A 12,623-nucleotide genomic window follows, 5' to 3' on the forward strand; every position below is an offset into this window, starting at 1 on the left:
CTCGCCCTCACCCTCCGATCCAACAGGTCCTAGACGTACTCAATGGGATTGAGATCCGGGCTCTTCGCTGGCCATGGCAGAAAACTGACATTCCTGTCTTGCAGGAAATCCCGCACAGAACGAGCAGTTTGGCTGGTGGCATTGTCATGCTGGAGGGTCATGTTTTTTATTATTTTTTATTTTTTATTTAACCTTTATTTAACCAGGTAGGCAAGTTAAGAACAAGTTCTCATTTACAATTGCGACCTGGCCAAGATAAAGCAAAGCAGTTAGACACATAGAACCACACAGAGTTACACATGGAGTAAAACAAACATGCAGTCAATAATACAGTAGAACCAAGTCTATATACGATGTGAGCAAATGAGGTGAGAAGGGAGGTAAAGGCAAAAAAAGCCATGGTGGCAAAGTAAATACAATATAGCAAGTAAAACACTGGAATGGTAGATTTGCAGTGGAGGAATGTGCAAAGTAGAAATAAAAATAATGGGGTGCAAAGGAGCAAAATAAATAAAATAAATACAGTAGGGAAAGAGGTAGTTGTTTGGGCTACATTATAGGTGGACTATGTACAGGTGCAGTAATCTGTGAGCTGCTCTGACAGCTGGTGCTTAAAGCTAGTGAGGGAGATAAGTGTTTCCAGTTTCAGAGATTTTTGTAGTTCGTTCCAGTCATTGGCAGCAGAGAACTGGAAGGAGAGGCGGCCAAAGAAAGAATTGGTTTTGGGGGTGACCAGAGAGATATACCTGCTGGAGCGCGTGCTACAGGTGGGTGATGATATGGTGACCAGCGAGCTGAGATAAGGGGGGACTTTACCTGGCAGGGTCTTGTAGATGACATGGAGCCAGTGGGTTTGGCGACGAGTATGAAGTGAGGGCCAGCCAACGAGAGCGTACAGGTCGCAATGGTGGGTAGTATATGGGGCTTTGGTGACAAAACTAGTCTAACTAAATTAGACTGCATCCAATTTGTTGAGTAGGGTATTGGAGGATATTTTGTAAATGACATCGCCGAAGTAGAGGATTGGTAGGATGGTCAGTTTTACAAGGGTATGTTTGGCAGCATGAGTGAAGGATGCTTTGTTGTGAAATAGGAAGCCAATTCTAGATTTAACTTTGGATTGGAGATGTTTGTTGTGGGTCTGGAAGGAGAGTTTACTGTCTAACCAGACACCTAGGTATTTTTGTTGTCCACGTATTCTAAGTCAGAGCCGTCCAGAGTAGTGATGTTGGACAGGCAGGCAGGTGCAGGCAGCGATCGGTTGAAGAGCATGCATTTAGTTTTAGTTGTATTTAAGAGCAATTGGAGGCCACGGAAGGAGAGTTGTATGGCATTGAAGCTTGCCTGGAGGGTTGTTAACACAGTGTCCAAAGAAGGGCCAGAAGTATACAGAATGGTGTCATCTGCGTAGAGGTGGATCAGAGACTCACCAGCAGCAAGAGCGACATCATTGATGTATACAGAGAAGAGAGCCGGTCCAAGAATTGAACCCTGTGGCACCTCCATAGAGACTGTGAGAGGTCCGGACAACAGACCCTCCGATTTGACACACTGAACTCTATCAGAGAAGTAGTTGGTGAACCAGGCGAGGCAATCATTTGAGAAACCAAGGCTGTCGAGTCTGCCGATGAGGATGTGGTGATTGACAGAGTCGAAAGCCTTGGCCAGATCAATGAATACGGCTGCACAGTAATGTTTCTTATCGATGGCGGTTAAGATATCGTTTAGGACCTAGAGTGTGGCTGAGGTGAACCCATGATCAGCTCTGAAACCAGATTGCATAGCAGAGAGGGTATGGTGAGATTCGAAATGGTCGGTAATCTGTTTGTTGACTTGGCTTTCGAAGACCTTAGAAAGGCAGGGTAGGATAGATATAGGTCTGTAGCAATTTGGGTCAAGAGTGTCCCCCCCTTTGAAGAGGGGGATGATCGCAGCTGCTTTCCAATCTTTGGGAATCTCAGACGACACGAAAGAGAGGTTGAGCAGGCTAGTAATAGGGGTGGCAACAATTTCGGCAGATAATTTTAGAAAGAAAGGGTCCAGATTGTGTAGCCCGGCTGATTTGTAGGGGTCCAGATTTTGCAGCTCTTTCAGAACATCAACTGACTGGATTTGGGAGAAGGAGGGGGAGAAGGACGGGATGAGATCAATATCCTGTCTGGAGGAAGGGTACCACATGAGGGAGGAGGAGGTCTTCCCTGTAACGCACAGCGTTGAGATTGCCTGCAATGATAACAAGCTCAGTCCGATGATGCTGTGACACACCGCTCCAGACCATGACGGACCCTCCACCTCCAAAGCAATCCCGCTCCAGAGTACAGGCCTCAGTGTAACGCTCATTCCTTCGATGATAAACGCGAATCCGACCATCACTCGTGGTGAGACAAAACCGCGACTCGTTAGTGAAAAGGACTTTTTGCCAGTCCTGTCTGGTCCAGCGATGGTGGGTTTCTGCCCATAAGCGACGTTGTTGCCGGTGATGTCTGGTGAGGACCTGCCTTACAACAGGCCCACAAGCCCTCAGTCCAGCCTCTCTCAGGCTATTGTGGACAGTCTGAGCACTGATGGAGGGATTGTGCGTTCCTGGTGTAACTCGGGCAGTTGTTGTTGCCATCCTGTACCTGTCCCGCAGGTGTGATGTTCAGATGTACCGATCTTGTGCAGGTGTTGTTACACGTGGTCTGCCACTGCAAGGATGAGCAGCTGTCCGTCTTGTCTCCCTGTAGCGCTATCTTAGGCATCTCACAGTACGGACATTGCAATTTATTGCCCCTCATGCCTCCTTGCAGCATGCCTAAGGCACGTTCACGCAGATGAGCAGGGACCCTGGGTATCTTTCTTTTGGTAATTTTCAGAGTCAGTAGAAAGACCTCTTTAGTGTCCTAAGTTTTCACAACTGTGACCTTAATTGTCTACTGTCTGTAAGCTGTTAGTGTCTTAACGACCATTCCACAAGTGCATGTTCATTAATTGTTTATGGTTCATTGAACAAGCATTGGAAACAGTGTTTACACCCTTTACAATGAAGATCTGTGAAGTTATTTAGATTTTTACTAATTATCTTTGAAAGACAGGGTCCTGAAAAAGGGATGTTTCTTTTTTTTGCTGAGTTTAGAAACACAGCAGTCTGGATGAGGGAGGGAAAGCATAGCACCAACTATTTCATGAAATAGCGCCATCCACTGGCTTGTGTTAGAACTTCCTCTATTCATAATATCATTCAGAGGCGCAACTTTAATTTTAGAAGTGGGGGGGGACATTTAAAAAAAAAAAATATCCAGTCGGATAAAAGATCCAAACAGCCTACCCGACCGCTCGGAGGCGTCTGCATGGTCATAAAGCACACCGTTGCCTCATTTTGTATCAAATTCCAATGATAAAACTGGGGGGAATAAAAATGCAATTTCAGAATGTGTGTGTGTGTGGGGGCGGGCATGTGGCGCCCCTGATTTAATTTATGGATGGTCATTCACAGAGGACGTGAATTGAAAATACTCTACCGTATTGTTAATTGTTGCTGCAAATGTTTATAAGATTTTTTTTACCAAATTAAAGTTGTACTCCAGTCACCTTTGCACCTGATTTACTTAACAATAGGCACTAGGTGGTCCAGGTACACTCATGACATGGCACAAGTGGGGGGTGGGCCTTTCTCCATTGTTCTCTATTGCTCCTCTATTGTTTCTGCAAGCAAGGGGAAAGGCCGACCATCAAACCAACTCCTTGAATAGCCTACTCCATCAAAAAAAAAATTACCCTGAGGTGTGTGTACATTACTGTATTCATACGTGGTATGTTGTTTTTCAACAGGAAATGTTTAAAAAAAAAGACCTTGAATAATAATGAAAAACACCACAAAACTACAAAGCACATTTTTGAACAAAGCATTCCAACATTGTTAACTTTCCCTTGAGAGAATGCTATTCTAATTGAATTTACTTTTCTATTTGCTTATTGTGTTCAAAACTTGGTGTCAAAGTATGTGTCCGGACAATATGATTTGTTGCATTGGCATTTGAGAGGGTGCTTGGACACAAATAGATGGAGGGGGAGTAGTGATTATCAATGTGATAATTTTACAACAGAATACAATAGAATCCACTTGTTTAAACACAGCTGAGTGGTGGCATGTATTGTACAGGAAAGGGAAAGAGGAAATTGAACAGCTTGAAAACAAGGTGACGTCTAAGTACCTAACTGGCTGGACCTCACACAGGGAAGGGCTGCAAGTACAAAGTCCTGCACCAGACTGCAATCTATCAGAGCAACTTTCAGTTCACTCCAGCCTCTTTCTTTGGGTTGTTTTTGATGGTTGACATTTTTCTGTTCTATTTGCGTAAGGAGTTTTTTGTTTTTATATTATAAAACTGCATCCAAGCTTCCTGGTGTGCTGTGCCCTACCCCTGAAAAGTGGGCTTCCTTTTGAATGAATGCACTCCTGCCACTTCCATAATCTCTGACACATAATCCATTGTACAGTTGGGCAGGTAAGTGAATTTCAAACAGCTGCTGACTTTGATCCAGTGCAAGTCATTGTCTGTGCCTAAATATAGACCGGTTACTTAAGGCAAGCTTCTAAGTCAGACTTAGGAGTCAGACTTAGGAAGTGAAACAATGACCTCTTCTTTGGAAACTGGGTCTCTATCGGTCTCTTATCAGAGAGGTCACGGGAACCATCCAAGAGAAATGTCCTCTCAGTCTGTTATTCCTCTCTCTCTTTCACTCGCTCCCTTTCTCAGTCTCAGACTCTGTCTGTCTGTTATTCTCTCTCTCCCTCTCTCTCTCTCAGGTGCCATGAGGCTGCAACACTGTCTCTCCTGGAGCCTCTCTCTGCTACCTCTGCTCTTGTGTAAGTGCTTCTGTGCAACATGATCTATAAAAATGTCACACGGCTGTATCTAAGTGTACTGGTGCAACCAGGCGGCATGTATTTGACTGCTCTATTTGGCCATTTGTGTATGTTGTATTTACCATATTAGTATTGAACTGATACATTATCAGTTGTCCCACGTGGCAGCCTTAACATTCCGTTCTGGCTGTCGAGATTACATGAAAATGGATTCTTCATTTTTTTCAGTTTGTGTGTGATATACTGTCTTCAGTGCACACTCAACCTATGTTGTAGTTGCTTGCGTCGCACTTCTGAAAGAAAACAGTTTGAGTTCAAAGCCAAGGAATACAGTACCATTGTATATGTCTAGACCGAGCCAAGGAGTGTGCAACTCTGGTCATCTAAGGTGATTGAGACAATAGGGTGTGTTTCAATCTGCGTCTTCTGAGGAAATGTCTTTCCCTGTAAGAGATGTAAACTTCCCTTTGTGTTAGATGGAGGATTCCACAGAGGGTTAGTCATGTAACGACAAAGCTCGACAAACATCACGTCAGGCAGAACTGTCATGTGCTCTCAGTCACTGTTTGACTACCTGATGAAAGTCCTCTTCACTTCATACTAAATATAAATGTAAGAAATCATGAGCTAAGTCATGAACAACATAGAAACCAACCGTATCAGTGGTTAGCAGTGGAGGCTGGTGTCATTTTAAAATCGGAGGACCGGCTCATTGAAATGGCCATTCGCTCCACTCCTGCCATTACAATGAGCCCTTCCTCAAATTTCTCTCTCCATCAGGCTCCATCAAAAGTTGGTACGGTATTGATATCCAGTCACCACAGGCAATACAATAACAACGCATGATCATGTTTCTGTCCCCAGTGTCTTGTGGGTACCAGTGCGTGTCGGTCCACTTCCAGACCCCACAGCCGGTCATTGTTCTCCCAGCCGGACGTCTAGTTCTCCAGGTCCAGATCGACCGCGGTCCCAAAGAAAAGATCTCCATGATAACCTGGGAGCGGGAGCCAGAGAACGCAAAGACTCCAGGGAATCCTGGGAAGGTGACGTTGATTACGTTCCCCGGGCAAGAAAAACGCTTGGACGGGCGTCTGAGTTTGGAGGAGCAGGGGTCAATACTGAAGCTGGAGGGCTTTGGCATGGCAGACAGTGGGGTGTACATCGTGACCGTCACTGACCAGGCTGGCGTCAAGACCTCTGGACAGTGTACCGTCAAGGAGTACGGTACGACGGTCAACATGGTCTAAGTAGAATATATCAAAAGTGACGTTTAACCGTTGTTCCATGTCACCTGTGCTGACGTATTACTTAAAATGTCACTATAATGACGTGTTGTTATGTGACAACACAGACTTTCTGATTACGTTGCCGTTTGGAATACATTCCTAGATATTACTTCCTGTCCTCTGGAGTTATGTTCTTATAGAGGATGAACTGTTGGGTCAGTTCTGCCTAAGTGCTTTCTTTGTCTTTATAATATAAATATATGCTTTACTGCAGTCCAACACTCAACTTTGAGTTGGTAATATTTCAGGTTATCAGTCCAACGACTGTCTCGCACAATCCCTCTTCAATAGTTCCAAGCTCTATATTTGTCTCTGTCAAATGTCTTCTTTCTAAGTTTCTGATCTGTTTTCTCCTCACAGCCTCATACTTCTCAAGTCACCACCCCCAAGCCTCAGTAGACAACACGCTCAACTCACACTGTTACTTCACGACGCAACCACCATCTGTCACTCTCTTTCTCCTCCTCAATTTTCAGTTCCAACTTCCAAGTCTCACCTTTCTCACACCTGGTCTCATTCTCTTTTCGCTGTCTCTTGTTTTTCCTCTCAGAGGCTGTGCACCACCCCTCAGTGAGAGTGAACGTGTCCCACTCCTCCCTGTTCTGTGTGGAGACCTGGGGGACAGACCTTAAATTCAGCTGGCTCCACGAGCGGGCAGCCATAACCGATGCTGTGGGACACGTTTCGCCTGATGGGAAGACCCTCGTCGTCTCCTCCGCCCCCATCTGTGGTCACTTCACCTGCATGGTGAGCAACAAGCTGGGCCACAGCTCTGCCACCTACACAGCAGGTATGGAACCCCACGCACTAACTAACCCCATCTGTCTCTCAGTCTCTACACAAACTCCATCTGTCTCTCATGCCTGATTCACAATCCAGGACCAAACCGAGCCGAGCCAAGCCAAGCTGCACTGGCACGGCCTGGTTACGCATCCACCATACTGTTTTTGATGGAACCGTGCTAGAAATAATCATGTTGGCCCTATGATGTGAATCAGCCATCTGTCTGTTAGTCTCTATGCCAGTGGTCACCCACCCTGGTTATGCAGAGCTACAGTGTATGCAGACTGTTCCTCTAGCTAGCTAGCATAGCTCAAGGCTGAATCAGATATGGTTGTGCTAGGTTGTAAGAAAACCCTGCAGACCCTGTAGTTCTCCAGGACCAGGGTTGGTGACCAATGTTCTATGTAATAGCACTGCAAAGCATGGGTAAGAAATCTCATATCTCCTTGACAGACAGAACAGGTAAGTAGGTAACTTTTCCTCAAAGGCATTGCTGAATGCAGAAACAGTCGATGCCCAAGCTAGTGCCCTCACCATTCATATCCATTGAATGTACAGCCTCGGTGTGTGTGTGAGTGGTATGCCCTATGTAGCATTCGTGTTAATACTGTATGTACAGTGTCCATATTTCGAGAGCCAAGTCCGAGTGACTCTGAGGCTGTCCTATGGACACCATAACACGTCCCCATATTGTTTTGTTGTGACCTTGTCCTGTCTGGTCCGTCAGAGCCGTGTGAGAGAGAGGGCAAGAGGACCACGGTGGCGGTGGTCTCTCTCATCATCTTGCTGGTCTGTGGAGCAGCGCTCGCTTTTCTACTGTGGAGGTACGGTAACACACAATGACACCCTAGTCACGCGGCACAGATACACATTTCATTTTGAGCTACGGTACATACTGTAAGATAAAGCCGTACATAGCAAGGAAACAGAGGTCGCTGACAGACTGCAGAATGGGAAAAGAGACTGGATGGGCACCTCAAAATGGGAAGTTACAATATCACATCAAGGCATTGCACGCTTGACATTGTCAGTACAATATAGGGTGGCAGGTAGCCTAGCGATTAAGAGCGTTGGGCCATAACCAAAAGGTCGCTGGTTCGAATCCCCGAGCCGACTAGGTGCAAAATATGCCGATGTGCCCTTGAGCAAAGCACTTAACCCTAGTTGGTCCTGTAAGTCACTCTGGATAAGAGTGTCTTCTAAATGACTAAAATGTAAAAAATGTACAGTGTGTTGTTGTATTTACCCATATTTGAGTTTGTTGGTTTCTGTTTAGGAGACACAGGCGATACAGTAACAGAGGCGAGAGGCTTCAGGAGCATTTTGAGGACAACTTGTAATGGTGAACCATTGATACCAGTACCCAAGGTATTTCGCTATACTCCCCAACTCAAAGATGGACTCATAAAAGGACAGTAAGTGTACAAAACGCTTTGGGAGGAGCTTCCTTCCCTGTGAGCAGCATGACCTTTCAGTGCATTGGAACAATGTGGAGAGTGAACTGCTTGTTGGCCAATTGACGAGTTCTAAAAATGGAAAGAGCAACTTTTGCCCGGTGTGTTGCCTGTTTTTGTAGTAGCTATCATTTTTACACCGCCTCGCATTGTACTGAACTACACACTACTTTTTTTTATATAATGCTCTAAAATAATTTGTTTTAAATGAAAAACAATTCCGTATTTTGTAACTTTTGTATATTATAAACATTTTGTATATTTAGCTGTGTATTCTTTGTAATAAAAAGCACATTTTAAACTGTGTGAAGCTTTGGTTAAATTGATCGCTATTGTAAATCCACAATTCAGTCAGGGAATGGGAGTCAAAGTACAAGCGCTCTATACATAGTGAATTTCAAAATGATTTGTGGCCATGAATAAAAGTGTGCGTGTGTGAGTTCATGTGTGTGTCCACCTCATCAGTACATCTCTCTGGTCAAGCCGGGCATGGGGACGGCTGTCTCAGCCTCAGACAGGGTCTCCAGGTGCTGGCGGATGAAGTCGCTGCGCTGCTCCAGCTCCAGGGCCCCCCTGCTTCCTGGACAGGTCGTCTCCCATACAGGCCTGTTGCTCCTCTAGTGACTGCAGAGAGTGCCTGGTACACAGTGTCACAGAACAGCAACACAGGGTTAAATGGTGTGGGGGGGGTCCTTACATTAAAGGCCAATGTGCCTTGAAAGTGAACACATCATATGTTCAATATGCTGTGAAAGAGTCATACAGGGCGGATATATGTGCTCACGTTCATAGCAACTCAATAACACAAACACTCACATAGACTTGGCTAGATTCTGTTGTAACACTCCTATGTTGGCTCCCAACTGCTTAGCCTCTTCCACCAGTCCAGAATACACCTACAGAGATCACAGAGTCAAGGTATGGACACACATTATATACTGAACAAAAATAAAATCAGTCAATTAATTCAAATACATTCATTAATTTAAGGATTTCACATGACAGAGCAGGGTCGCAGCCACTGGTAAGCCAGGCCTATCCAATCAGAATGAGTTTTCCCCCACAAAAGGGCTTTAAATCAAATCAAATTGATTTATATAGCCCTTCGTTCATCAGCTGATATCTCAAAGTGCTGTACAGAAACCCAGCCTAAAACCCCAAACAGCAAGCAATGCAGGTGTAGAAGCACGGTGGCTAGGAAAAACTCCCTAGAAAGGCCAAAACCTAGGAAGAAACCTAGAGAGGAACCAGGCTATGAGGGGTGGCCAGTCCTCTTCTGGCTGTGCCGGGTGGAGATTATAACAGAACATGGCCAAGATATTCAAATGTTCATAAATGACCAGCATGGTCAAATAATAATATATTTTTTAACACTTTACTCCAGTGTTTAATTGCTAAATTGTAATTATTTTGCCACTACGGCCAGTTATTGCCTTACCTCTCTAATCTTACCTCATCTGCACACACTGTATATACATTTTTTCCTATTGTGTTATTGACTGTACGTTTGTTTATTCCATGTGTAACTCTGTATTGTTGGGCCTCCCGGGTGGCGCAGTGGTTAAGTGCGCTGTACTGTAGCGCCAGCTGTGCCTAGCGTCGTCCGGGTTAGGGAGGGCTTGGTCGGTAGGGATGTCCTTGTCTCATCGCGCACCAGTGACTCCTGTGGCGGGCCGGGCACAGTGCGCGCTAACCAAGGTTGATCTTCTCTCTGGTCTGGTGGGACAGACAGAGCCAACAGAGCACAGAGTCAGCACTGAGAAGCCGGAGAAACCTCCCGCAGCTAAGAAGGGCCATCTAGAATTGTCCTCTTTGCTTTCGAAAGCTCTACTCTAGTCAATACTATCTTATCACCATCTATGCTCTCTACGGTTCTTGTCCTAGCTTCTAGCTCTCACACAATAGCTGATTCATAAATTCCACTTCTTGTTCAGATCTACTGTATATATGACGTTACTGATCCAGAACACATTCATGAGAAACCTAGGTGATCTGACTTCCCTGCATTGACCCCTGTCTTATCTAATCTCTCCCTGTGCATTCCAGACACTGCTATTGTTATTGCCCCCGGAGTGGACTTCCTTACCAGGACTATAGGTATTCATGTCTATGGAGAGGGATGGAGCCCGGCGGAGCACGAACAAAGGAAAATGGCTGTGCTGCACTGATTAGAAGAGAGATCAGTTGAAAGGTGGGGAGAGCAGCTTTAGGTCAGACGGGGGGGAGGGAGGTCTAATGGGTTTAGTGGATGTATAGCATGAGAAGGGCCCGGTGGAAGAGCTATGCATGTCATTAATGCTTAACAAGAGAATTTCTAAGGCTTAGCTCTGGATACATGGTAGTCTTCCCCAGGCCTCTATCTACGTCTGTCCTCAATATCAATATTTAGTCAAAGCAGAATTTTGCATTGAAATACATTTTCCATCGTGTGCCCTAATCAACAGGACTCTGTACTCACAGCTGTGTGCTGCCAGTGCAGCTGACTGCAGGCCCGCTGGAGCTGGTGGGCCCTCTTGCGCTGGTTGAACCCAGTGGTGATCCGCTGCCCCTCCATGTCATTCTGGCTCTGAAGGGACATAAGAGATGTGGGCATCAGACACCACACAGAGGAGAGAGATATGAATAAGAGTCTTATGGCACAGTTATAACGAATATGGGGCCCGTATTCAGAAAGTCTCAGAGTAGGTGTGCTGATATAGGATCAGTCCTGCCTTTCAGATCCAAATTAATAAGATTATATGGACCTGATCCTACAGTAGATTAGCAGTCCTACTCTGAGACACTCTGGGAGAGGATGATGTCAGATACACTTCAGTTCATGAAAATGGCCAATCATGGCAGTTTAAAAAAAAAGTAACAAGTCCTTAAAGCTTATCCCAAAAACATGCTTATGATGTTTTCAAAGGGGGTGACAATGTCCTCTTCCGACTGTGTGATGGAGAATACCAACAACCCTCCGGCACACATTACAATCCCCTCGTAAAGATGATATACAGCATTTATAGATCAGACTCCCGTTCCTGTTGAATGCTTCTGTACTGTATATCGATCAGGATGATAGTCTTCGGATACAGTTTACACCGCTTCGGCCTGAGCCAAGTAAACAAGTGCTAACGCATGCCTTTAAAATAAACCCATATGTCCTCAGCTTAAACAATCCCCTACACCAGTATTCCAAAACAACAGTTACTGAAGTCCACTTACTGGTGTCTTTGCAATACATTCATGTCCATAATTATTGGCATCCTTACTTACTTACTGACTTTATTGTCCCCATGGGGACATTTTGTTGCAGTGTCATGTACAGATTTAAAGTGGTGTTTAAAAAAACAAAACGTTTACGCCACACCAAACGTCACACACACTGCAGGTCGCAACAGAGCCGCGCCCCTTACCCGTGTGGGGTTATTCTTGATAAAGATTAGCAAAAAAGTCTGTTTAAAATAAATAATACAAATACTGAGCTATGGCGTATATAATAATAGCACCGCCTGGAGTTTGATGAAATCCCTTGGAACCGGTGCTATGGTCAGATGACATGAAAATAGAGCTCGTTGGGCACGCACGCGAGCATATACAGAAGCATACAGTGCATTCGCAAAGCATTCAGACTCCTTGACTTTTTCCACATTTTGTGACGTTACAGCCTTATCCTAAAATTGATACAAAAAAAAAGAATCTGTCTACTGTACACGCAATACCCCATAATGACAAAGCAAAAACAGGTTTTTAGAATGTATTAAACAATAAAATAAAACTGTAATTTCAATAACAATTACAGCCTCGAGTCTTCTTGGGTATGATGCTACAAGCTTGGCACACCTGTATTTGGGGAGTTTCTCCCATTCTTCTCTTCAAATCCTCTCAAGCTCTGTCAGGTTGGATGGGGAGTGTCAATGCACAGCTATTTTCAGGTCTCTCCAGGGATGTTAGATCGAGTTCAAGTCCGGGATCTGGCCACTCAAGGACATTCAGAGACTTATCCTGAAGCCCCTCTTGCATTGTATTGGCTGTGTGCTTAGGGTTGTTGTCCTGTTGGAAGGTGAACCGTCGCCCCAGTCTAAGGTCCTGAGAGCTCTAGAGTAGGTTTTCATTAAGGATCTCTCTTCTTACTTTACTCTGTTCATCTTTCCCTCAATCCTGACTATTCTCCCAGTCCCTGCCACTGAAAAACATCCCCATAGCATGATGCTGCCACCACCATCCATCACCGTGGGGATGGTGCCAGGTTTCCTCCTTCCTTGGCATTCA

General features: G+C 45.1%; 1 protein-coding gene across 4 annotated transcripts; it reads left to right on the forward strand.

Moving 5' to 3' along the window:
- Nucleotides 1-4,137: 4,137 nt before the first annotated feature.
- si:dkeyp-97a10.2 (uncharacterized) lies at nt 4,138-8,678 on the forward strand. Of its 4 annotated transcripts, none has more exons than XM_020508734.2 (6): nt 4,138-4,487; nt 4,790-4,849; nt 5,714-6,073; nt 6,686-6,925; nt 7,646-7,742; nt 8,195-8,678. In XM_020508734.2, exons 2-6 carry the CDS (start codon nt 4,795-4,797, stop codon nt 8,256-8,258), a joined length of 816 nt encoding a protein of 271 aa, XP_020364323.1. In that variant the 5' UTR covers nt 4,138-4,487; nt 4,790-4,794; the 3' UTR covers nt 8,259-8,678. The 4 variants fall into 4 exon arrangements, 2 of the variants coding, with proteins under 2 accessions (XP_020364323.1, XP_020364330.1); XR_004203182.1 differs by having other exon boundaries at nt 4,209-4,487; nt 4,740-4,849; nt 6,496-6,925; XR_004203181.1 differs by having other exon boundaries at nt 4,209-4,487; nt 6,496-6,925.
- The last annotated feature ends 3,945 nt before the right edge of the window (nt 8,679-12,623 follow it).

The sequence above is a fragment of the Oncorhynchus kisutch genome, linkage group LG2 (assembly GCF_002021735.2).
Source record: "Oncorhynchus kisutch isolate 150728-3 linkage group LG2, Okis_V2, whole genome shotgun sequence".
Taxonomy (NCBI): domain Eukaryota; kingdom Metazoa; phylum Chordata; class Actinopteri; order Salmoniformes; family Salmonidae; genus Oncorhynchus; species Oncorhynchus kisutch.

Excerpts from the sequence above, each read along its gene's own strand:
- si:dkeyp-97a10.2 (XM_020508734.2), top strand. The coding sequence starts at position 4,795 with ATGAGGCTGCAACACTGTCTCTCCTGGAGCCTCTCTCTGCTACCTCTG. Across the intron at positions 4,850-5,713 it reads TCTGCTACCTCTGCTCTTGT|TGTCTTGTGGGTACCAGTGC; the intron begins GTAAGTGCTTCT and ends TTCTGTCCCCAG. Across the intron at positions 6,074-6,685 it reads GTGTACCGTCAAGGAGTACG|AGGCTGTGCACCACCCCTCA; the intron begins GTACGACGGTCA and ends TTTTCCTCTCAG.